Source organism: Hypomesus transpacificus, chromosome 18 (assembly GCF_021917145.1).
Source record: "Hypomesus transpacificus isolate Combined female chromosome 18, fHypTra1, whole genome shotgun sequence".
NCBI lineage: Eukaryota > Metazoa > Chordata > Actinopteri > Osmeriformes > Osmeridae > Hypomesus > Hypomesus transpacificus.
In genome coordinates this window covers 1,173,591-1,199,605 of record NC_061077.1, presented here as the reverse complement: position 1 = coordinate 1,199,605, position 26,015 = coordinate 1,173,591, and the positions used below count along the sequence as shown (strand labels likewise).

The following is a 26,015-nucleotide window of genomic DNA, read 5'->3' as shown; positions in this document are numbered from 1 at the left end:
CAGCAGCCTCACGCTCGTTGAGAAAGTAAAAACTTAAATATGAATCCCCTTGTCAAACTATTGACCACGTCTAGTATAATAATATAAAGAGACATCTTTTTACGGCATGAAACTTCTACCACTTAGCTTGTCACCACTTTTTCCTATAAGAAATGAGAGACTTTGGGGAAGGCATATTATCGAAAAGTCAAGTTCTGATGTAAGAATGTCTGTTTTGATGCACTTCTAGCTCGTTAGTGCTGCCAATATACATCCTTATAATGAGAAAAACAGCATTGAGCAAAGAAAATACATTTCCAACAGCATGTTTACCCCTCACACAACATGCAGGGATTAAATATGAATGTCTTCCATCCATTATTTCAACCTCCAAATGGAAAAATCTGTATAAAGCTCTTGAGTCTCCGTCTGGGTGAAAATAAATAAATCAAATCAGCACTTGAGCATTTCCTGGTCTTTTTCAGGCTAGGCCGACAAGATGCCGTGTTTGTTGAAGGAGCATCCTGTTCTTGAAACCGTGATGAGCTCTCGGAACATATATAAAGAAATGAGAAACTTTTCAATTAGTCTTCACATCTTTAGTGTTAATTCAAATGATTTTGTCACTTTTCCGGGGCGGCGCATGTAATATTTAGATACTTTCCTTGCTTTTCTCTCCCAGGTGACTGCTCTCTCTCTCTGAAATGCTCTCATTTGCCCACCAAGTGTTGTCAGATGTGGTTTCGGTGCGGAGTCTGTAATTACATGTCACATCAACGCAATGTGGAGGACAAAAGAAGAAGAAAAAACGTTAAAAATTTAGCATTGCAAGACAAATGGAAAAATGCGTGCTGAAACAAGGAAAAGAAGCGCTACATTCACAGTTTTTCAATTAATAATATATGATTTTCCTGACTAACAACACCGTTCCCCCTCTTTCTGATGCACTGGATGGCTCTCTGCAATGCTCCATTCTGTGATTTTTTGAGATTTGCTCAAATGGATGTGTTGTTGTTTTATGTTACTCCTCCGGCCCAGACGGGCCAGACGGGCTTGTGTGTTCACAACCACTCTGCTCTTTACCCCGAAAAGAACGATTGGGGGGTATTTCTCCACAGCTGTCCACTTAACATCATATAACACTTTGTTGGGCTCAAAGTACCCACACACTCTCCAGATTGTTCTCACATGGGTCTCCATGGAAATGCACGGCTAAAAAGAAGAAGAAGAATAAACCGTTAGATCATTTAGAGTGGATGCTGAAGTTGCATCGCTGGTAACTCTTTGCTCAGCTTCATGTGGTCACTCAACGCATTTCATAAATGTACTTTGCATTTCTACATGCACATATAATGCATGTTTATAAATCATACATGTGAATGTGCAGCTAAAACAAGCCATTACAAGGCATCCTCGCACTGTGAAGACGAGGAAGTGTGTCTCCTGTACATGTGCCACCTTACAAGATGAAAGCATGGTACTTAAGTAGAAACAGCATCGTGTACACCCTGTACACCTCTTGTGGTTGAATACAGCCAGGACTCTCTCTTGCGAGTGAGTGAACTCATATTTGAATCGTCTGATTCCTTTTCTTCATAACCCTTCCTCACAAAAATCCCCTTGGCTTCTTGAAACTACGGTTCTTAATTAGATTACTTGGTTGAAGAAAGACTGAGGAAAGCGTATCAACACAGCCACTCTGCCAGCATTCACTTTCAGTTGGTCATGCACACGGTTTATAGCAGTTAGTCCAGCCTTGTTGACACACAAATGGGATAAACAGGCCCTACTTGGACGAGCCCACAACTTTGCTTAGAAGAAAATTCTTGAATAATTTTTATCATGGCTCATGCTACTTAGTAATTACTCTTCAAATCATAATGTGTTTCTAAGTGTGTTGACCCCATGTAAACTTATATTTACTGTGTTAGAACCATTAATGAAATATCTTTTAATTAGTTCTCATCTTAAGGGTTGGAGATCTAAGGCTTCCCTGTTTTGTTTTGGCTTTGTGGGTGACTGAAGGGGGCGAATCCACTGTTGTGAGATAAAACATTAATATCTTAATTAAGATGTGCTAGGAGAGAGTTTGTAGCCAAACTGTAAACTTTTTTGGTAACTGCTATGCTTTGGATAACACCTGCAGCAAAGGAATATTCAACAATCAACTAATCAATGAAACAATATCATAATTGTCTTTCTTTTTTTTTATTTTTACCAAGGTTGTTTTTCAAGCTTGACTGATTAAAAGTGGTCTGGCTACTTAAGGTAACAGCTGTATGTCGTTTTTTCCTCTGCGTGTGTAAACGCAGACCGTGGCAGCCTCTCTCATTGTATTAAGTACATTAGTACAGAAAATATGCAGTAACTTAAAAATGCACAAGTGAAAAAACATGGAATGTATTAAATTAATGGCCTCTTTTGCCTCAGGGCGTGTAAGAAAAGGGTGCCCCCCTATGAGTTCATTTTTCACGGCTTTGGTTATGCATTCAACACTCTAATTGAATTTCAATGTAAGTTTTACAAAGTCTTTATTCCACTGCCTCTTGACGTAAATGATATGTGATATATTGGGGGACTTTCACCCATTAAGTAATTTATTTGTGAAATCTACTTTCGACGTACCTCATGCTTCTTGATTATTCCTCCTTATGTGGATTGTCAGAATTTTCTATTATTGGCACTGTTCACGGGGCCTGAGCAGACTACTGTGCCTGAGAAAAGGCAACATTCATGAGGACATCCTCCTTAAAGGAGCAATTCCTTGTCTCTCTGTCGCTAAGGACAGGGACAGAAGCAGGAAGCCTAAGTATCCCGGGGGGTGTGCACGCGTCGCTGAGGTTTCCAGGGCGTACACGGACATCTGCACAAGGAATATTTATCCTGGATTTCTTTGGTTATCACATTCTTCTGTTGGATGGGGGACAGAGAAAAATGATACCTTTAGGATGATGTCTTTGTAGAAGTTCGGATGCTATGATTTCGAACCCTGAATGTTTGAGTTCCAGAAGATAACGCACCTTTCTGTGTTTTCACACACTGTCCACGTCCATCTGAGCAGCTGTCCCAGAGCTTGTGTAGAGAAACAGGCCCGGTCAGGTTCATATTCAAACATATGCAAACATCTACATATTCCTCTGTGTTTTCCTTGGAGTTGCCTGCTGTGTGCCTTGTGTCTGGTGTACAGTGTTAGTCCATGTATTTACCTTATGCTGTCTGAGAGTTTATTACCTGACAGCTGTGGGGTTGAACTTGACGGAGACTGGACCCTCTGGCGTCACCTAGTGCTGCTGTTCATTATCTGCCGTGTCTGCCGTCAAACCGTGAGAAACGAACATTTCAGGAAAAGTTACACAAAGTTTAAAAACACAACTGGCTATGTAATACCTTTGGGTGATCTGTGTGTGTGTATTAGACCTATGTGTGTGTGTGTGTGCGTGTGTGTGTGTGTGGGTGGGTGTGTGTGTGTGTGTGTGTGGGTGTGTGTTCCAGCCCTGAGGCTGAATTGACCAGATCACAAGAGCGGTGGAAAGAGACTTGACCTGATATTTCCTCTGTTGTTTAGTCAGGAAAGGGACGTTATTGTAAAAGCACTGTAAGGATAAATAATCCTCCTGTTTCCATGGCAAAGTCACAAACAGAGAGCTGAGGACAAAAGACCAGAGGACAATAAATTCAACCACTGTCAATTTTGTTTAGTTTTCAGAGTGTTTTCGAGGGAAACAGGGTTTCAAAACAGGACTCTGACTCTATTTTTCCATGGAGAAGGGGAAATCAGAACACTTTTTGTTCTTTTTTAAGAACAGAACTGTTAACTGTTTACTGTTAAAAACAGGACCGTTTTATCTTTTCAAGTCTGTTCCAGTCTGTCCTGATAAGTAAGGGGATATTCTGATACGTTATTTTGTTTATTTGGTCAGGAACCTCCATCTACAGTTGTATATGTGCTTTTAATAGACCTTGAATGAAAGGGCATCGTCTCAATAGAGCCCAAGGCCCCTGAGGATTATGGTCCGTCTACCTTCAGAATGAAGGACGTCACAGGGTTCAGTTTATGTTGTGTGTACTGCAAGAAGTGTTGTTGAAGAGTTCAAAGCCCAATTCAGATGCATTACCTATAAGGCTAATGGACCAAACGTTTTTATGTAAAACATTTTTTTTTAGAAACAACACGCAGTGTCTGAGCGTGAGTTGACGACCTTACTCCCAGAAACACTTACCCTGTCAGACGGTTGGACCTTTTGATCTCCACACCGTCATGGCGGTAAACATCTCTCAGACAACTCTCTGCGAGACCCTCCTTCCTTTTTTCCTCAACTCCTCTCCGTCACTTCTATCACCGAATCACCCCTCCACCGCTAGGGGAAACGAGGCCCTCCGAAGCGAAGGCAGAGGCGGCGTTATCGCCCCTAATACGAGAGCAAACACCGAGGTCTTTACCGCACGTCACCTAGGCAAGCAGCGGAAAAAGAGATTACTGGCCTTTTTAAAAGCCCGGAGGCGCGACCCACGCCAAAGTAGTATTTTATCTCGACAGTTTGTGGTGCTTTGTTTGCCTCTCTGTGAAGCCCGGGGATAAAAGAGCAGCCGCGACGAGCTGAGTTTGATTAAGATCTAATTGTTAACATTCACTGTGCCTTTTATCAGCCTGTTGTTGCCATGCACGGAGCAGTCAGGGAGCCTTTTTAGTGTTGGCAAAGTGCTGTAAGAGACTCATCGCTACCTCACTCGTGAGGTACTGAAGTACTAGTTAGCACCGAGGTGGCAGGAGAGGAGCCCTCCGCTCGTCGTCGGCAACAACAACAACATCAACAAACAGGAATTGATGGCGAGCGTTTATTATCTGGTTTAATTGCTCGTCATCTGGAGGATCTGACAGTTGCGGTTAATGAGAGAGAGGAGAGGAACACGCTGATGGCAGCCCCGCTTCACACACAACCGTTTGTGGAGAGGAAGGGAGGGAGGAGGGGGAGCCGGGGGGAGCGAGGTCAGAGCGCATTCCAGCTCAACAGAAGCAACGCCGAACGCCAAATCATTTGTTTATCGAATTATCACAACAGACCCTAAGTTTGAAATTCGAGGGCTCCTCAAGCATCTTGTTAACCTGTGTGTTGTTCTCACACATCGCCACACACACTTTTCTTCTCTCACACACAGACTCTTAACATACACACACTGTCACACACCCAGACCCAAACATGCACTATCGCTGTCACACACAGACTTAAACACACAGTCGCTATCACACAAACACACTACCTCACTCTCACATGCAGACCCAAACACACACTCTCTGACCCCTGCTGGGTCCTATGGACATGGTCCAGTGTCACACACACACACACACACACACACACACACACACACACACACACAGGAAGGCTTCAACAGGACCCAAACAGGGTCTATACAGTACATCTCAAACTCATAGAGCTGTCACTCACTACTTTCCCCACATGTTCAATTCCCCCTACCCTCCCCCACCTCCTCAACCAAACACACACACCACAAATCCCCAGAAACACCGTTCCATTCACAAATCTCCCCATTCAGACGGACATCTCCTCCACAGGGCTCGTTCTCCCCCCACTGCTGGAGCTCTGCAGCCCCACATGGGAACCCTTCGACGGGATACGAGTTTGGCAAGAGTCCCTAGCAACCGGCCGCATCTGTTTTTATTTACCTTTTTTGCACTCGCGTTCAGCGACGCCACGTGCACATCTGCTACTGTGCAACGTAACCGTGGTTACATGCGTGGTTGACCCGTGATTCTGTAATTACCCTCCGAGAGAGATGAAAGGGTCCGGAGGTACAGCCAGAATCCCCCGCTTCCCTTTCCTCCCTCCCCCATCTTCCCCCCTGCACCCCTCTCACCCACTGGCTCCACCCCCCCCCCCCCCCCCCCCCCCCCCCCCCCCCCCCCCCCACTCTCTCCCCTTCTCTCTATCCTCAGCCCTTCCTTTCTCTCAACCCCTCATCCAACCTACCCCCTCTCACACACACTCACACACACCTCCTCCCACATTCCCCCCATCCCACACAGACCTCCCAGTCACACAGATCATCTCGTTCCCCCATCCAGCCCCGGCCCCAGCCCCAGCCCCGGCCCCAGCCCCTTCCCTGGCCCTCCTCATTGTGACAGACACAGCAGCTCTGGCAATATGGACAAGCAGATGGGCAGGTTCAAACAGCGCATGTGTTCACTACGGAAAGGGATGGGGGAGGGGAGGGGGAGGGGAGGGAGGGGTGGGTGGGGGAGGGGGAGCACTTTGGAGTTGTAGAGCTATAGGGGTCAAGCACTTCCAAAATGAAATGTTCAAGTTTTTAAAAAACAAGGACACGAAGACGAGCCATATGCTTCAGCCAGCCACAAACGAACGGAGGAGAGGAGATAAGCACCGTCTAATTTCCTGATTTGATCCTTATCTTCTTTCATTCAATTCACTTGAGATCTCGAGGCATATGGCTTGATCTGCAGAATCAATGGCATTGTTGTAAGGACTCATCTTGACATTAGACTACTTCCGAGGTCTGACAAGGAATGACATATCACTATTGCAGCCATGAATGGTGTCCTTTATGTATGGTCGTCCTTGTGTAGATGGTGTAGTGCTACTAACGTGTACATTAAGAGAACTGGGTCACTGTTTCCACACATTGTAGCTCAGTGCCTGAACAACCTTCAACAACAACAAAAAACATTTGAAAACAAGAGCAATCGGTTATGTTTGTACCCTCACATGTACAGCCACTGGTGTCTGGAAGATTTCTCCTCAGGATGACAGAAGACACTCTCACATTGTCTGAGCTCTCCCAGGGGCCTGAAGAAACAGGGCTGCCAGAACTAGCCACACCAGGGCAGGGAGACCGTTTACATTCTGGGGCCTTGGAGATAGTTTCAGGTGGTCTGGGTATCTTCATGAGACAACACTCTGAATACAGCCGAATGTGTCCACGGCTCCTTTATGATGATAGTGTGTGATTATGAGTGATTATGAGGTGTGGCAGTGTGTGTGTGTGTGGATCACTTCCCAGAGGCCTTGGGGGGGGGGGGGGGGGGGGGGGGGGGGGGGGCTGGGTTCCCTATGATAAGCATCTCCCAGATGTGTGAACCATATGCTTTGACTGAAATTAAAATGAGAGAGAGGAAAAAAAAGGGAAACGCTAAAAGACACATGAAAGAGATTTTCTTCTTACTTTGTGAAGGCAGTTAATATACTATACAGATAGAATAACCACTGGGAGAGGCCACATGAAAGGTCTGGTATGTTGGTGTACTTTGCGGCACTTAACTCTTGTTTCATGCTCGCGAGTTCACAGAGCAGATGGAGACCAAAAGCTCCAGGAAGTTTAGATGTTCCGCCTCGCGGCTCATTGTATATGATGCGTTTAACTGCGTAACAGTGCTTTGTCTTAATGCAGGAGTCTTTGGTGCATAAGAAGAGGGCATCACAAAGGTGAACAAAAACGGAGATTCAAGAATGGGGCTCTATTGAAAGACCATCCAGGCAGTCTGTAATTAAGTCAATAATTCGTTTCAGTATTATTTTTTCACCACTTGCATCTGTTAAATATAAGATTAGTTTATTATTCAACATTCTACATTCTACAATATAGTTTATGAAATTGAAAATCAAAATTCCCCTTCATTTGGTATCAAATACTATTACAGTTTGACCTTTTGGGTCATTGACAATTATTTGAAAAAATACTGTAGTGGATAAAGATACTAACCACGAAAATATAAGGATCTAATATTTAAGAAAAGCTACATTGTTAAATCCTAAACCGTGCCCATCGCATTTTGAGTGTCCTAATAAAACAAGAACAATTGCACCCTCTTCTGGCCAAAAAAGAAACTGCTGCAGCCGTTTGAGTTTAGTCCACACACACCCTGTTTTATTCTGTCTAGTCTGAACCCACTGGATTCAGTTTCCCACTCTCTTCTGTTCAATTATTATGACACAATGTGCCAACAACACAACAAAATATCACATGTTACGTTCTAGAAAATTCTCTTCAAAAGGAGACATTACAAAACTGTTCTTCATAAACAAGTTCATTACATTTTTTTTTCGTTCAGCGGATGGCAGAGGTTCACCTCAAATAATCTTTCCGTCCTTTCAGACGACAAACCGGTGTTATGACGATCTGCCAGGCTAGCAGTGGCCCGGGGGAGCATCAGTGCCTGACGGGAGCTCATCGCTCTCTCCCCCTCTCCTTCCTGCGGGCTGGCAGCAGACATGTTTACCAAAGCGGCTGGTTTGTATGTGTCTGGAGAGCATCGCCCCCAGGACATGGCTGGCAGAGATGGCTAGCAGAACCTATGCTTGTGTAATCAACTCCTCACCGAGATGACCAGCACCGTAACTTTCATGTGTGAAAAGCAGACGTCAGGCAGGTTCCATGCGCTCCGTGTCAGCATATCATCAAAACACCCAGGGCATGGGGTACGGGCTGTGCTCGCTAGGCTGGGCGGGGATCTGGTGAGCTGCAGCTGTGATGAATAGATCACTGGAATCCCACCTGGAACATGGCTTCCGTCACCGCTCTGTTGGATTCCGTTGTTCCAGAGTTGCTATGGAAATCCATGCCCTGTGTTCCATTTCCGACCTGGGGCGAGTGAGACTCAGTCTGGTTTAGATGGCGTGTGCCAGCCGACCCCGGGGTCACCCCCTGGGGCTCTCCGCCCTGGGCTCCAGCACCACCAACATCTGCTGCCTCCGTTGTGTTCCTTGTGGCCTCATTTCCATGCAGATCCAGGGGTGTCACATTGCTTGTGTAGGTGTTGGAATCGGAGGTGGTGGTGGCAGGGTCTGGGGGGTAGCTGGTGGAGATGTGTGTCCAGGTGACAGCCTCCACAGGTGGGTCTGGGCTGAGATGAAGGTGTGTGGATGTTCCTGGGGGCTTGGCAGGCGCTGTTGTGTAGACATCAGTGGAAGAGGACAGGGCAGCCTCTAAAGGGTTTGGGATGGAAATGGTGGTGAGGTCTACGGGAGCTGTTGCAATAGGCATGTCAGTCCCTGAACCTGTTCTGTAGGCCGTGAAGGCCTCACGTGTTGGAGTACTGAAGGGCAGGGTAGGCTTCGGAGTCCTTGTGATTTCATCACGGGTCACAGGAAGTCTTTGTTGATTGGTCACGGGAGCTGTAGTGTAGGCCTCAGGCATGGAGAGGGGGTAAGACAAGGTAGGCAGCCTTGTGGCAGTAGTTGTTGTGATCTGGTCATCGTCCAGGGTCATGAGGACGTCAGTGGATGAGGTAGGGTAAGACACAGTAGGCTTCAGAGTTGTACTTGGATCACCTGTTGTTTCTGAACCTGTTGTGTAGGCCTCAGCAGGTGAGGTACTGGAGGATAGGGTAGGCCTTAGAGTCGGAATGGGAGCGTTGGTCCCTGAAACTGAAAAAACGTTTCAAACAGGATTCAAACACGCTAAATCCGGCCCGAAATAAAAACAGACAACATTGAAAAAAGGAAATGTAAAGATTTGATATTGCACAGGTGAGCGCAAACACTCACCTGTGCATGGAAAGCTGTTCTCCATAATCCAGTACATTTGGTGGTTGGTCTCTTTAAAGGTGAGTTGAACTTTGACCCTGTAGAAGGGCTGCAGTAGCTCCTGGTCCGTGGTGCAGGGCTGGGAGACCAGACACAGTCAGACCCACACAACACTACATGAAGGCCTGTTTTTCACCAGCTTTACAGTAAATGTAAACGCTGAATAACAATTACTGCCAAGTAATGAGTCATAGTTATTTTATTAATAAGTAATAATAATAATTGGCATTAGGTCACGTCATATCAATCAGAAAAATTTGTTTTTCTGAAAAAAACGTGAAAAAAAAAAAATCCCAACCTTAGTTTGTAGGATTAGGGCAGTGGGGATGATCAGTTGAACGAAGTCTCTGTTTTCGTGTACCGTGAACACGTCTGTCTTGTCCACCGAGACGTTGCTCAGAGTAAAGGTGTCGCTCTCGAAGCTTCCTCTCTTCGTCAGGCCCATGCGACGCTTGAAAATGTGCAGCACTGTTTCCTCTGCTGAGATCTGGGATACTGGCAGCCATCATGATCGCAACACAGAACAGGGCGTGATCACTTCGGACACTTGGTGTCGTTAAGAGGGATTTTTTCCTTACGTTTCACAAGAATATTTGGGGATAACTGTTCCTTACCGTTAGGACAAGTAGCTTCCATGCTGTAGGCATACTGCCCACTGACCAGCTTCAAGGCTAGGAACTCCCCAATCTTTTCCAACACCTGGAATTTAAAATCATATTTAGTTAAAAACAGTCCAAAAATGTATGTAGTCAGAATCTTTGCCTCTCTTTGACAAACCTCGGTAAAGTATATGCAGTGCCTGATCCAGCCTTTGTGGAAATGCATTGCAATACTCCTTCTGGCCACAGGATGGCAGGGTGCTTGTTTAAACTTACTGTCACTGGACTCATGATCTCACTCCTCTTGCCCTGCAGGGTAAGACTGGTTCCAATCTTGTCGATGTTTAACTGGATCAGGCTTGCATCCTCAAGGGCCACAATCAGACTACCCCTCAAGGCAAGGGACCACTGAAGCTGTACACACACAGTGTCACACAGTCACACACACACACACACACTCACACAGAGTCACACAGAGGAACACAGTCACACACACACACACACACAGGTGCAGCCAGATACAAATAGAAACACAGAAAGACATACACCCAGAAAGACACAAACAACCACAGAAAATTTACGTTGTATAAGTTCACCTGTTTGTCAAATGCAGTCCTACAGAATAATTAACTAGTTATGTATGTCCCATACAGCATATTCTATAACTACCTCATTGTTCCAGCTGTCTTGTTGTGGAATTTGTCTTGTCACCTGTGGAATATAATTTACAAATTACGATGGCAACAACAATCTTTAGGTTAGACAGCATAAACAGTCACACACCTACACAGCAAACAGTGTACTGTGTATGTTTAGCCATTAAGGTGCCGTTTTAAATGACCTGGATGTAGTCTGAGTCACACTGAATGTGTTCTGTGTTGGACGGTGCAGAAACCAGAGGACACTTCATGATAAAGTTCTGAGTTCGGCCTCCAAACCGTTGTATTCCCTTTGCCAAATTTAGCACAAGGACGTTGTTTCCATACTAGAATAGAAATACACATTTAGACATACAAAACATGATCAACTTGGGCTCAAATTAGCATAGACATAAGATAAATGGCTCTCAATGGGGTTGTATAGTACCTGTTGTTGTACTAAACACCCGGTGTACATGACCCTAAAGATATAGTTCTTGTCAGGGTCATTGTGCAGTGCGAATCCACAAGCAGAGAGCTGGCTATTTAGACGGTCCAAGGAACCAAGGTTGACAACTGAGGATTATGGAAAAACAATGAAAACTGCGGTAAATAAAAACAGAGAAAACACTACGACTCCCATCAGCCATTTCATAACACACCTGACCCTCCACACACACCTGACCCTCCACACACACACACCTGAGCCTCCACACACACACACCTGAGCCTTCACACACACACACCTGAGCCTCCACACACACGCCTGACCCCCCTCCCCCCCACAAACACACACACAAACACACACACACTCATCCACCACACTAAGTCTTCTACCTGTATCACTCATTCATTCATTCATTATTAATTCCTTCATCAACTGTATTCCATCAGTTAAAACTACTAAACTTGTTCAGTCCTTGTTGTGGTCTCTGAGCTGGTGTAAATGGGAGCACTCACCTTGGATTCTCATGGCCCCTGAGAGCCACAGCCTTAGACCCTCAATCCTCATTCTGTGGATCCACATCTCCATGTAGTCTGAAAAGCACTCTAAATCACCTTCTAAAGAGTTCAAAACAGAGAGAAATTATATTTTTTATCAGTGATATCAATAATATTGATACTGATATTCTGGTATCGTGATTTGTTTTCTGTCTAGCACAGCATCACACCAATTTTAACTTTGCATTAAGTTCTGATGAAATATCTCTATTCACTCTCAATGGAGTGTGTATTTAGATATAAATGCTTAGACAGATGGGAAATACCTCTGAATGTCGCAGGTGAGTTATCCATCCAGTCTCTTCTATGACGTTTCAAGATGGCTTCAATGGGCAAGACCGAAATACTGTGGGAAAAAACAACAAATGAAGATTAAATCCGTTCAAATCAAGCAATTTATCTTGCTAACCGGTAAAAAATAAAGAGGTTTTATCCCCAATGCCATGCAGTATACTCACAGAGTTACAACAAAGAAGCTTTGAAAGATCCCAAATCTTGCCTTGGCCATGTTTGTCGTGGTTGTGAGGAAGCTTCTTAGTGAGCGGGTATTTATGTGTTGTCGGGTTTATTGGGCTGTGAAAGGAATCAGTTGTGTTTACTTGGAAATCTAACAAGCAGTAAGGAAAAAGTTGAAAAGAAAAGATCTGAGCTGTTTCAGCGTGCACGTGTGATCTCACCTCTTTCAGTTGAAGGAGGACGTAGTTGGCTATTGTGTACAAAGTGATAGTAATAATGACAATTAAATGGATAGGCTATATAAAATGCACCTGTGTTGATGCCATTTGAATTGGCTATATGCACACGACCGTCATAGGTATTTATGGAAAAAAATAGGCCAAGGTCTAGAACTTTCAGTGAAGTTACAAACGTGCCTTCTAATAATCAGAACAGGTTGATAACCATTAGCTAGTGGTCTCTTAAAAATCCTGTAAAGTGTAATTGAAAATGAATTGGAAGTTCATCACACCACAGAATAAGGTATTGTTAACTACCCATCCAAATTCGAATGAAAAAAACACAGACATGTAGGCTCTGTTAAATTTGGCTTTGAAATCGTGAGAAAATCATCAGTCTTCTCTGAGACATGGGGAGGCGTGCCGCCTTGAAGGAGCTGAAGCTCCAACCCCTAAAATTATTTAATTTAGCAACAACAGCAACACTAGCTAAATTAATTGCAAATATCAGACCTACCTGCAGTCTCTGAGTGTTTTATGTTTTAATTGCTTTGTCTTTGCATGTACCAGCTGAGCTGAGTAACAGAATGCACCCGTCTGTGATTTGACGTAGTTAGGTCGCTGTGACGTTGATCGGTCGGGGTTTGGCTCTAACCTGAGCTGAAAACGGAAGAGAAACTGTTCAACGGTCAAGTATTTGCGCTGTGCACATGCTTTCAGTAACTACTTTCACACCTATATAATGTACTGAGAAGCAAATCATGGAATTTGCTTTACAGGATCTTTAAGTCTACACTGATTGTGCAGCTTCCCGCTTTTTTTCATTGATCGGTAACAGGTAAGTCCTACACCAGCCAGGCAGCCACCAACTCCCTCGCGCTGTTCAGACCCCTAGCCCCCACTCGCCCAGCCGCCCCCACATCATCCCTATTCCTCTACTTCCATCCCGTCCCTAGCCGCACTCTGTGACCCATTTTGACCCAGGAAAAACCTTGAGTCTAAACCTTGCCTTTGTAATCTACGATGTAGCTCGAGACATACAATTTGAAACAATTCTCCCTCTTGCATGAAGAAGGGCAGCAACACAGAATCCCATGTACATCGTTACTTGTTATTTTGGGAAGATCACCCAAACTTAAAAACGGCATTTTGTGTGAGAACTGTTGCTAGCTACCGGAAATTGTTATCCTGGTTTATGCAATATCCGGAAAATAATTTATGTGTAAATGTATTGTCGATGTGGTCCATGTCTGTAACAAGCGTCCCTTTGAGAAACAAGATTAGGCCTATTTGAACCGTTCAAAGGGGATCATTGAAACGGTTTACTGGAGGGGACTTGGTTAAACCATAATATACCTATCTTATAATATCTAGCCTATCCTTATACATAAAAACAACACAAACGAAAACAAGTTCATAAAAAACTGTCCAAAGCACAATAATAAAGGTCCCCAGTCACGCTAAAGCCGCAAAACAACAAAACGCCATCTAGTGGCCGTTGGGCTCAATGGCCGTTGGACGTGAAGAAGGCTCGAGCAGGCCTGGATTTCTCAGTGCGCACTTTTGTTTGTACTGGCTCAGACTAAACTAAACGGGTATTTTTATACAATGAAGGTGTATTGTACGAAATATATAGAAACATATAGACGTGTATATTGTTAACTTATGTTTGATACAGGTATATCTTGCGTGCTGTTTTGAAATATTCCAATGTTTGATACTATTCATTGGGTTGGCTCGTCCCAATAGAATAATCCCTTTATAAACACCCCTATATGCCACTAATGGAACTTTCCAAACCAATGATGTCATTCAGACCAGGTGCCATTTTGTTGGATGACAAGTGATTAGCTAGCCAGCTACATAGGTCCTACTTTCTTGTGAATTTGAATTGTTGTTTTTTTCCGGTGATCTGAATACCAGGTATCTTTTGTTAAGTGCACTGCTTGGACGATATTATCTGTAATAGTAGGGAACTTCATATACAAATCATTCCAAGGCGCGTAAACTCGTGCTAGCTTGTAAATGTTATAGCTAGCAAGCTAGCATCTCATTCATTTTTTCTTGTGTGCGTATATAGAAGACGACAGTCTTCTGTTCTCATGGCCGCCAGCTATCGAATTTTGTAGCAACCGTAAGCAATCTGTAGTTATTTGCATCTTCGTGTTGTCGTAGCCTCTTAATCAATTTTCTCGACCAAATAGACCAGTGCGTTTCCTTTTTATTTATTTTTAACTGAAGCAGAAGTGATTTCAGCGCGTACTTATTTAGCCTGTGTATCTTACAGCTTCCAATCCCCGCGTGCAGCCACTAGCTTTGTGTTCGTGCAGTAGCAAGCTAACTAGTGAGTGACGTTGGCTAACCCCCTGCCAATCTAGACAGAATGGCAGAGTTATACATTCGCGTGGCCGAAGATGAAAACGAAGAACCCATGGAGATCCCATCTGAAGATGACGGGACAGTTTTGCTATCGACAGTAGCGGCGCAGTTCCCTGGTGCCTGCGGCCTACGTTACAGGAGCCCCGCGTCCCAGTGCATGCGAGGCGTTCGCCTTGTAGAGGGTGTTTTGCATGCTCCAGAGAGCGACTGGGGTAACTTGGTTTATGTCGTCAATTATCCCAAAGGTATGTTGGTTTTAATAGCTAAAATATTGCATTTCCGTTGATTTCGAGTACTGCAACGTTATCTAACTTGTCTGCCAGTTGTAAAATTGTAAGTATCTTCTGTTTAGTTGGTGTGATCCTGCCAGATAACAAAAGAAAGATGGATGAAATGGACGCAGCCTCTGCCGTTAAAATCAAGAGGGGTATCCAGAAAACATCAGACTTGATTGTCCTTGGGTTACCGTGGAAGACGTCAGAGCAGGACCTGAAAGACTACTTCAGCACTTTCGGCGAGGTCATCATGGTGCAGGTATCTTATGCCGCTGTTTAACTTTTCAGTTTATACGTATTATTTCATGCAGTCGAGTCTACGGTGCAGTTCTAATGGCACCTGTGAAGTTCTTTGTGACATTGCTTGTTAAAAGGGTTATAGAAATGCAATTGTATTTGAATATTTTTGTTTTCAACGCCGTTTTCTGCAGATTAAGAGGGATGTCAAGACTGGGAACTCAAAGGGCTTTGGATTCGTTCGTTTCACGGAGTACGAGACGCAGTCCAAAGTGATATCTCAGAGACACATGATTGATGGAAGATGGTGTGACTGCAAACTACCCAACTCTAAGGTATTCTAGAATTCCCTTTTTTCTTTGGGAGTCAGTGAAGTGGAAGCATTATTCAAATAAGACTCGTTTCTTAGCAGTCATTCTTGAGTCACTGACCATCACATATTTTTGGAACGGTAGTGAAGTTTATGGCTACTTACCAAAAGTGGCTTATTGAATGGATCCACACCAGCCAATGCTAACTTATAGCCTGGGTGTGATCAACCAACCAACCCTTTCTGATCTGATTACTACCTTTTTTAATTTTATCCATAGATTTTATTTTTCTGTCATACATTTTTACTCATTCTTGCTTGCGAGTTTTCTAACTCGTGGGTGTGTTTGTTTTGGTCCACAGGTGGGTCCCGACGAGCCCCAGCGCTGCCGCAAAATCTTTGTGGGCCGCTGCACTGAGGACATGACCACTGACGAGCTGAGGCAGTTCTTCATGCAGTACGGCGAGGTCACCGACGTGTTCATCCCCAAACCCTTCCGGGCGTTTGCCTTCGTCACCTTCGCCGATGACCAGGTAAGTCCTACACCAGCCACCAACTCCCTCACCCTGTTTAGACCCCAGCCCCCCCTCGCCCAGCCCCCCCTCGCCCAGCCCCCCCTCGCCCAGCCCCCCCTCGCCCAGCCCCCCCTCGCCCAGCCCCCCCTCCCCCAGCCCCCCCTCGCCCAGCCCCCCCTCGCCCAGCCCCCCCTCGCCCAGCCCCCCCTCGCCCAGCCCCCCCTCCCCCAGCCCCCCCTCGCCCAGCCCCTACCATCCCTACTCCTCTACATCCATCCCTTCCCTAGCCCCTCTTTCCAAGCCTTGTCTCATCCCTTCCACCTGTCCCTACAACCCCCACCTAGTCTCTGCCTCTCTACCTCCCTCCCCCCTCCCTTTCTCTACCTCCCTCGTTCCCCCCTCCCTTTCCCTACCTCCCTCGTTCCCCCTTCCCCATCTATACATCCCTCACTCCCCCCCCCTCACCCCTGCCCCCACACGGTCAACAGTCTGAGTGTGCAGCCAAGTGCAAACGACTGCCCCCTTGCTTGGTGTGTGTGTTTGTGTGTGTGGGGTATGTGTGTGTTGCGTCACCTCCTCCCCCCGCTTCTGTCCCCAGGTGGCCCAGGCCCTGTGCGGAGAGGACCTGATCATCAAGGGAGTCAGCGTCCACATCTCCAACGCCGAGCCTAAGCACAACAACAGTAGGCAAATGATGGAGCGTGGGCGGTTTGGGACAGGAGGGTTCGGGGCTCAGGGCTATGGGAGCAACCGGGGGGGGTTAGGCAGCAGTAGCAGTGGAGTGAACTTCGGGACACTCAGCCTCAACCCGGCCATGATGGCTGCCGCTCAGGCAGCGCTGCAGAGCAGCTGGGGCATGATGGGAATGCTGGCTAACCAGCAGGGGCAGACAACCACGGCAGGCACCACCACTGCCACCACCAGAGACCAGACCTATAGCTCCAATAGCGCCAGTTATAGTAGCCCCAATTCAGCTAGTCTTGGATGGGCTGCAGGCACCAACTCTGCCTCTAGCAGTGGGGGCTTCAGTTCTGGCTTTGGCACCTCTATGGAGTCTAAGACGTCTGGGTGGGGAATGTAGGAAGCTGTGGAGACGGGGTTGATACTGTTATTTGGGGGGGGGGGGGGGGTGTTCTTGGAAGTTTATCTAGACATTTTACTAGACTAGTTCTGGTAAGTATTGATAAAAAAATATATATAATTAAAATAAGGGACTGGGAGGACGATCCATATTTAGTCATCTTTTTATATATATATCTGTCTCCCAGCTATTTAAAAGCTTAAATTGCCTTTTGTTTTGTTAGACATTTAAACATGCATTTGTATGTGTGACTAATGCTATAGCGAATCAGTGCACAGTGGTTGAGGTGTTTAGTTTGTTAGTGGTTAAAGACTACACTACACATGTAGTACTTTTTCTGTTTGTTTCTTTTTTTTTCTTTCTTGATGTTATTTTGAATGCGTCGTGACTCAGCATGCGAAGTACGTATATCCGAACCATGCTAGAGTATGACAAGCACCGCCCCTCTGCAACCATGTGCAAATGCTGTAGAATTGGAAGTGATGTTTAATCTATGTGTGCAGTTGATTTGTAAATCTTTCTCTGCTGTTTTATGAACACGCCTTCATGAAAATCTCTTCTACAGTTCAACAACTCTTTTCCAATTTCCCGGGAAGAAGCCCATCGTTGGCAGCAATGTTCGACCGATCTCAATATCAGTACCCCTCTTCTCATGTCTAAATGCTTTGCCATCAAAGAACACAGCTTCACTCTGCATATACTGTGTTAGACGGTGGGTGTTGCCTTTTTCTCTCTCTCTCTCTTTCATGGATTACAAAAAAAAAAAAAAACGAAAAATAACTACAAAACAAAATATGATCGTACCGCTTTTGAAATCATTGAGTGGGGTTGTTGGTGGTGGTCGAAGAGTGAGAGACTGAAAGTGAGCGAGCGGAAGAGGGCAAAAGTGAAAGAAAGCAGGTGTGAAAAAGGACTGTTTGTGCTGAAGATGCCTGCGCGAGTGAAGACCACCTGTGGCTTTGGTGAGAGAGTGTGAGAGAGAGAGGAAGAAGCCGGTACGAGTGTGTCCCTTTTCACCATCACAAGGACGTTTTTTGCAGCATCTCGAGATCTTTAAGGTCTCCCTCTCTCTCCTTCCTCCCTGTTTTTCTATCAAGCTATAGTCTTTGCAACACAGTGAAATGTTAAGTGTTAAAAACAAAAAAAACAAAAAAAAAGTTTTTTCCTCGGATCCCTTTATCTTGCTGTCTGATTTGATGTGAATGCTGTGTGCTTTATTTACTCTTTGTTACGATAAACCCCTTTTTCGTGTGAATATGTGACTGTGCAGTCTGTATGGAGAGCAAGGGGGGAGGTGTGTGATGATGCAAGTGTACTCTTGTTGTTTAGGGGGTGATGTGGCGGGTGTTTGAAGAGTCCCTATTGGAAAGTTTGTTTGAAGTGTTTCTGAATGCATTTTATGTGTTTTTGTGACTCAAGGGAATTCTCAAATAAAACTAAATTTGACTAGGTATGATGCCTACTTGACATATTTTTGCTTGTTAACATTAATTGAACTGCCAACGCTTTAATTCGCATGTGTAGGGACCTTGGACATGGCTGGCCCAGGTTTTCACCAGATCCCAGAGAGAAGTCAATTTTGAAGACGCTGAAGATGGGAGTTTGGTGCACTGTTGGGTGGGCCAAGACAAGACCTCAGTGGAGAAGGATGGAGAATGCCTTACACCTGTCAAGGGACCCCTTCACCTCACTCGGAACAACCCCAAGGACCACCATGTTGAAATTTAGCACGGACCGTCTCCTACTGGGCCAAGGCGTCCGTTGCAGTCCCACGCGTTCAAAACAGGGCCAACATCCCCTTCCATCTGTTTCGTCATTGGTGATCTATTTTCTTTTTTTTTCCCCTCTCACTTTTGTTATTCCAACCTGATTTTTTTGATGTCACAAACTGGCTTTATAAATGTTTTTTTCCACTGCTATGTCCTAATAACCATTGATAACTGTAATTATTACTGGAAAGTTGATGAGTAAGTATTACATAGATATTATTTTCTTGTGGTTCAGATGTACGATTTCAGACAGACCAGATGTGTGATTTCTTTAAAGACTGTACAGGGACAGATTTATGATTGAAGTATATTTTTCAGGGTTTTGGAAAATTGCTGATTGAATATGACAGCAGGAATTCTCACTTGTACACTGAAATTGATCTCTTATTTTTAGTCCTATGGAGTATAAAATAAAGTTTTAAATTTTTCATCATTTGTTGTTTTCTCTATTTTGAAAAGGTTTTTGTTGCAGAGATCTTTTATTTTATGAAGTTAAAAAAATTCCACATCTGCTTTTGTCAATGTTAATATCTTAGCCTGATTTGTGAGGAGTGGTAAAAATGTTTAACTCTATTTCTGTAGTTAGTGTAAGAGGGGTGTTGTTAAGGATGTAGTCTTCTGTTAGCCTCCAGGTGGCGCCACTTTAACAGCATGAAATGAGTCTCCTTGTTGTCCACAGTATCTTCATTCAGTATGTGAAAATGCATGATCTGTTCAACAAGCAGGCTATGACTATTTGAGTTGTATATCAAGATGACAAACTGAGCTCTTTCTATTCATTTGTTCAATTATTTTTCCTGGTCTCAAGATAAGGTGTTTTAAAGTCCTCAGAGGAAGGGACCTGACATTCTTTGAGATCACCCACTCATTGTCACTCCACTCAGAAATCAAGGATAAAACTGGTTTAACTTTATCTGGTTGCTGTTTATTCATAAATTCACTTGTTGCTAAGTATGGACATTGATACTGGTGGTTGGGCTGGTCGATGTCACCGTAGCAACTGTCAGCAGATGGAGTAGGTCTTCCAAAAGAAGTTCTTACAGCGAAATCTGTGTCGGGGAGGTGCTCTGAGTGATCTCTCCTCCTGGTCCCTCTCCTGGTCTCTCTTCTCCTGGTTTCTCTCCTCCTGGTCTCTCTGCAGATGCAGCTGGTTGGAGTCTGGGTAGTCTGAGGACAGCTGCGCTAACATCTGCAGCAGCAAGCCCCTCTGCTCTGAAGCCCGGTCCTGGGCACAGAGTTCAACCCTCTTCATCACTCACAGCAATGTTGTCTCATCTCTCACGCCGCACTTTGTACTTTTTTTCAATGTTTTTTAATGGTTTAGTTTTTAACATTACAGGAATTATGTTCGGTATAAAATGGCAAAATACCCAACATGAACACTTCAACCCATGGGGGAGGGGTAACAAAGCAACTGACATTTGTTCGTCAGAAACACCACTATGCCACCGCTACAATATCAGTCTAACAAATTAAGTTCTGTTTTAGGTTTCTATCACTAACCTGATGTCTCTGTAGTCCTAGTCCTTCATCTAGAGGGAGCGCAGAAGTCTCCAGATCGTTCCACACCAGCAGGAGAAGAAGAACCAAACTCAAATGGACCCTCATGATGAGCAGTTTAGTCCTGCAACCTCTCCCCAGTATCCTACACCCTCCAGCTTTATAGACCCTCACAAGGGGCTGTCTGACGCAGTATAGAAGAGGCAATTAGTGAAATAAGACATTTCCACATCCTCAAACCACTCTGACCAATTTTGATGGTAAAAATGCTCCTAATTAGACACCGCAAGTGAGTGGAAGCTGTTTCCACTCCATTAATAGTTTTACATAAAAGAGCAGGCCATATTGAATCCGAATTTGAAAGGATAAAGTGCTGGTCTTGTTAAACATTAAGTTCCCTGTAATTGACTTCCATAGACAAGTGTGCAGGGCTTTAAAATACATTGATTGGTCACATATTTTGTCGAGAGTTTATGTGACCTCACTATTAAATGGCTGAAAACATGAACACACCAAACCATCTCAGGTTACATCTTTTATCTTTCAATTTTTGACCAAAATACCGACACCGATATGGTCAACAGCTGGACCTACTTCCTTGCATTCTCGATTTTTTGAATGAATGAAATGATGCCAATAAGCTCAGGGGTGGGCGTCGGCGAGAGCCAAGGTTTTCTCAACGCTTCCTTTGCAGAGCATCGTTTATTATTGAGAGATGCTGTTCTTTACTGCTAGCCTGTCGCTAGCTAGCTAGATCTACCTGTGTTTGTCTACCTGTCCCTAGCAACCTGTCCCAAGCAACCTGTCCCAAGCAACCTGTCCCAAGCAAACTGTTCCTAGCTAGCTGCCTTGAGCTACCTAGATATCTGTCTCTAGCAACCTGTTCCTAGCTAGCTGTCTCTAGAATATATTGTGCTTATTAAAGTTATGCATTGTGCTTATTAAAGTTATGTCTTATGAACTAAGAAGTTTGCTTAGGCTTAAACATTGTGTCACAGGGTGTTGGGAACAGGCTGTATTATGTTCTTAATCTCTTCATTTCAGAAGCAATCTTGAAACCGGTCTGAGACGGCACCCGAGCAGGTGGGACGCGCCAACAAGAACAACTCCCTGATGCATGAGAAAGCTCAATCCTCTTTTCATCTTTTTTTTTTATCTTACTGCACTCTGTAATATATGCTGGGGCAGGGACAGATATTTGGACTTCGTGAACCAGCTCAAACTCTGTTGCGGGTAAGGAAACCTAGACAATCCCAGAGCTCTGTACTTGTTGATTTCCAACTGCTGCATTGAAGCTGATATAATCGGACCTCTGCGACTCCAGACCACTCTTTCTAGACCACAGATGCAAGGGTCCAAGGCAGGGTCGGCTCCAATGCCCCCCCAAATGGAATACTGTGCCCCCTCAAAAAACTATTTTGTGAAAGTATAAATAAGAAATACTGGCATTGGCTATAAATTAAATATCAAGATTGCTACACTTTCCTGCAGAATATGCAGGTCTGCTCTTATTTTGACTGTCATACATGCTTTGTAAATGCGTGCCCCCCTTGTGAAAAAAAATGTCGTCCCCCCCCCCCCCCCCCCCCCCCCCCCCCCCATTTAATTCGTTCTGGAGCCGAGTCTGGTCCAAGGGTGGGCAGTATATCCAATGGGGGAACAGACCAGTCCAGGGTGGGACAGACCAGATGGTCTGATGACATCCAACAGCCAGAGGAGTTACATCCTCCACACCCAATGCATCTCTATATCTCCTGATGTTGAGACTTTTACTCTGCAGCGCTGAGGGGTCCACTGTACTGGCACCAGTCCCTGGGCTCTACCATACCATGTTGCCTCCCCTAGTCACCATGCTGACCTTCTGCATTTCTCTTCACACTAAAAGTCACATTCAGCATAACATGGTTCACTTTTCACAGACTTAAAAACATCCTGTTGCATAAGTTCATCTGTTCAAATTGAAGCATTGATTACATTTGGAATATATGTTCAGCATTGTCATTACACATTTAGTAGATCTGAGGTATTGATTGTTCTTCATTAACCAGAGACATAGAACATATATAATAGCAGCATAGATTAGCAGTATAGATTTAATTCCTCCACACTAGATAACTGTCCCTAGCAACGTCTGTAGTCTAGCAACCTGTCTCTAGCTAGCTGTCTTGCGCCATACCGTGAGTCTACAGTGGTCCATGTAACAAGTAGCGTAGGCGGCCTAGCAGATAATCAAGGATTTGAAGTGCATAATTCTAACAATATTTTACCGTGGGTTTGCATCAAGGGTAGTGCAATAGTAAAACATCAGTGTGTCCCTTCCTCTTACTGCTAATTGCTTGTCTTTGTTGCCTGTTTCTTGTTTGAACTCTACCTTATGTGAGTGGGTGATTCATCCCCTTCATCCGCCTGTACTGTCATTTAGAGTTATCCTAGCTTCTCCAGGTTTTTAGCAGAACCTCCAGAAGACATTAACAGTCATTAAAGACCAAATCTCAAACAGCCATTAATTGTAGAGATGTTCTATTAATTAGGCAAAGCACCAGTAGATAAATAACATATATTTTTCAAAATGGAGAGGTGTGTTAGCTGAAGTGTTTTGTCATAAAATAAGGATTTTGAAGTCTGGGAACATGAGGGTCTGCCTTCTATGCGACTGGCACGGATAAATTAATTTCCAGATGTTTTAAAACAAATATATAATATTCTAATTTTGGTGGAGAAGAATACACGGTTAAATGCCAGAACTAGTTCTTTGTAGTTTAATAAGAAATGATGCAAATAAAACAATCAATACAACACACCATGGTGTCTCAATGTTGATAGGCAATACCAGTCAATGTTACCAGTCTCACTTTATAGAGTAGAGTAGACAAAGGCCTTTGTGAGAGCAGTCTTGTCAGGAGTCTTAGAGAGAGTTCTGCCTGAGCCCAGCAGGGCACACAGGTCTTCTATCCCCACTGAGAGGGAGGGGTTTTGACAGATGATTGGTACACATGTAATAAAGTCAAAATACAGTTGATAAAATCAAAGTACAGGTTATAAAATCAAAGTACAGTTAATAAAATCAAAGTGCAGGTTATAAAATCAAAGTGCAGGTAATAAAGTCAAAATACAGTTGATAAAATCAAAGTACAGGTTATAAAATCAAAGTACAGTTAATAAAATCAAAGTGCAGGTTATAAAATCAAAGTGCAGGTTATAAAGTCAAAATACAGTTGATAAAATCAAAGTACAGGTTATAAAATCAAAGTACAGTTAATAAAATCAAAGTGCAGGTTATAAAATTAAAGTGCAGGTTATAAAGTCAAAATACAGTTGATAAAATCAAAGTACAGGTTATAAAATCAAAGTACAGTTAATAAAATCAAAGTGCAGGTTATAAAATCAAAGTGCAGGTTATAAAGTCAAAATACAGTTGATAAAATCAAAGTACAGGTTATAAAATCAAAGTACAGTTAATAAAATCAAAGTGCAGGTTATAAAATCAAAGTGCAGGTCATAAAGTCAAAATAAAGTTGATAAAATCAAAGTACAGGTTATAAAATCAAAGTACAGTTAATAAAATCAAAGTGCAGGTTATAAAATCAAAGTACAGTTAATAGAATCAAAGTACAGGTAATGTAATGAAAGAACAGGTAATAAAATCCAAGGACAGGTAATGAGCTCAAAGTACAGGTAATGAGACTATGCAGCGTTATAACCATGGGGTGGCTACCCCAAGGAAAACCCCAATGATGTTATAGGGAAAACCCGCCATCACTTCCACAGTGGTCATTTGACCCCCATGCACCCACAGCGGACCTCGGCCGTTTCTTTCTTAACTCTTGGGGTGTGATACTGGACCAGTCCCGGCATGAGACTGATCTTTCTCTCTTAACCCCTTCGAGTGTGATACTCCAGAGCCTCTGGTTCCCTTCACCACACACATACAATTGTAGCCAAGCATTTTAACAAAGAAAAATCATATAGAAAAATAATAAAACATATCCCAACACTTCCTCGCAATTATTCCAATCCCAAGCCTTCTTTGCTAGGTCTCCACAATTTGGCTCACCCTCATACCTCCCTCTCTTCAGCCTGTATTGTGGTCGCCATATTGGTTGGCCGTAAACCAGCCGTAGCCGTAGCCATGGTTCATCCGGCCTTGAGGACAGTTTCTGGCCCAATGAGTCAAATCGTGAAACATCCAGGCTGACTTCTTCTGTCCATGCCTCGAGCCAGGCCTCCTTGCCCAAAGCCTCCAGGGTGGCCTTGTTGGTAGGGCAGATAGGTTCCAGGTGCTGGATAGTTCTGGGGAAATACTTGTTGTTGTGCTAGTGGTGGCAGTGCCACCACCTGCTTGATTTTCTACAGGTACATTCTTGCACTTTTGAGGTTCATGTTGATTCATTTGTCATTTGTTGAACTACATGCTCATATGTTTCTTCCTCATGGCACTTATTTGCTTTTCACAATGTATGCTTCATGTTTTGGCTACCCACAATGATTTTGGGGCGTTATTTATGATCATTGACCTATGCTCTTTTGTAAAGCTCTCTTGGAAGTCGCTTTGGATAAAAGTGTCTGCTAAATGAATGAATACATGTAAATGTAAATAAATGTAAATGTGTTTGGCACCATACTGCTGAGCAAAAAGAAGAAAAAAAACAAAAAACATCTGCATTCCACATGAACGCTGGCCACGTCCGGACTAGCAGCTAGCTTAACTGTACATTTATAAAAGGATGTGGGAACAACTGCTGGCCTAAACATAACTTTGCATCGAGCTGGTGGGGGGTGGGGGGTGGGGGGGGGGGGGGGGGGGTTGAGGCTAGGAGTGAGAGCAGTGTGGGGTGGGGTGGTTGAGGCTAGGAGTGAGAGCAGTTGGACATTGCAAGGTGCATCTCTGGAAGCACACCTGAAAGGTTTTCTGGAAGCGCTCAAGAACAAGAAAAGGAATGAAAGTTTTACGTTGAAAGTTTTATTTTTGTTAGAACACTACAAAGATAGTAGATAAAAAATCAGGCACTCCTTTGCATTCAGATGAACCAACGACATACAGTACTTTAAAAACCTCAACCTTAGAATGTTTGACCTCCTAACCAATCAGGACGGCTTGCTGCAGGAGTGGCCACAGGTTGTCCGGCAGCACTTCTGCTCTCCTGGACACTGGCCGTCCTGGACAAAACTCCTCAGTTCAAGACAGGGAAGATGCAATGGTGCCCACAGCCGTTAGAACAGCATCTCTCGTTGTTGGGACAGTCACTGGAGCACAACTCCAAGCAAGGCCCTGCTCTGAACATCCTCAGGGAGGGTGAGCTCAGGGAGGTATTCCAGGAAGCAGGTTATGCAACATAAGCGGGTAAGTTAACCCACCAACTGATTCACAATGTTGCAGCAACCTACTGGCAATGTTGCTACAACACTGGGTGTCAGCTGGGGAGTTAACATACCCGGATATGTCACATAACCTGCTTTCTGGAATACCCCATTAACGCTTCATCTAGACTTTCAGAAAGAC

The 26,015-nt window shown here is 44.2% G+C and overlaps 2 protein-coding genes across 4 annotated transcripts; one reads left to right on the top strand and one right to left on the bottom strand.

Annotated features, from left to right (window-relative positions):
• Positions 1-8,073: 8,073 nt before the first annotated feature.
• c18h1orf127 (chromosome 18 C1orf127 homolog) lies at positions 8,074-12,290 on the bottom strand. Its single transcript, XM_047040490.1, has 11 exons — positions 12,234-12,290; positions 12,042-12,121; positions 11,734-11,835; positions 11,222-11,349; positions 10,977-11,120; positions 10,805-10,846; positions 10,412-10,549; positions 10,151-10,235; positions 9,835-10,031; positions 9,498-9,615; positions 8,074-9,377 (listed from the first exon to the last, which is right to left on the bottom strand). Exons 1-11 carry the CDS (start codon positions 12,281-12,283, stop codon positions 8,491-8,493), a joined length of 1,971 nt encoding a protein of 656 aa, XP_046896446.1. The 5' UTR covers positions 12,284-12,290; the 3' UTR covers positions 8,074-8,490.
• A 1,970-nt stretch (positions 12,291-14,260) lies between these two features.
• On the top strand, positions 14,261-19,448 carry tardbpa (TAR DNA binding protein a). Of its 3 annotated transcripts, XR_006957579.1 has the most exons (7): positions 14,262-15,073; positions 15,181-15,362; positions 15,535-15,675; positions 16,013-16,183; positions 16,764-16,848; positions 17,812-17,958; positions 18,771-19,448. XR_006957579.1 is itself a non-coding variant. In XM_047040320.1 (6 exons), the coding sequence occupies exons 1-6, from the start codon at positions 14,833-14,835 to the stop codon at positions 17,904-17,906; spliced, it is 915 nt and encodes a 304-aa protein (XP_046896276.1). In that variant the 5' UTR covers positions 14,262-14,832; the 3' UTR covers positions 17,907-18,697. The 3 variants fall into 3 exon arrangements, 2 of the variants coding, with proteins under 2 accessions (XP_046896275.1, XP_046896276.1); XM_047040320.1 differs by lacking the exon at positions 18,771-19,448 and having other exon boundaries at positions 17,812-18,697; XM_047040319.1 differs by lacking the exon at positions 18,771-19,448 and having other exon boundaries at positions 14,261-15,073; positions 16,764-18,697.
• The last annotated feature ends 6,567 nt before the right edge of the window (positions 19,449-26,015 follow it).

Bases quoted from the DNA above. Each gene is read 5' to 3' on its own strand.
- c18h1orf127 (XM_047040490.1), bottom strand. From the start codon at position 12,283: ATGGCCAAGGCAAGATTTGGGATCTTTCAAAGCTTCTTTGTTGTAACT. The intron at 10,847-10,976 runs GTCATTTAAAAC...TATATTCCACAG, and splicing joins GTGACTCAGACTACATCCAG to GTGACAAGACAAATTCCACA. The intron at 9,378-9,497 runs GTGAGTGTTTGC...ACGTTTTTTCAG, and splicing joins GAACAGCTTTCCATGCACAG to TTTCAGGGACCAACGCTCCC.
- tardbpa (XM_047040319.1), top strand. From the start codon at position 14,833: ATGGCAGAGTTATACATTCGCGTGGCCGAAGATGAAAACGAAGAACCC. The intron at 15,676-16,012 runs GTATTCTAGAAT...TTTGGTCCACAG, and splicing joins GCAAACTACCCAACTCTAAG to GTGGGTCCCGACGAGCCCCA. The intron at 16,184-16,763 runs GTAAGTCCTACA...TTCTGTCCCCAG, and splicing joins TCACCTTCGCCGATGACCAG to GTGGCCCAGGCCCTGTGCGG.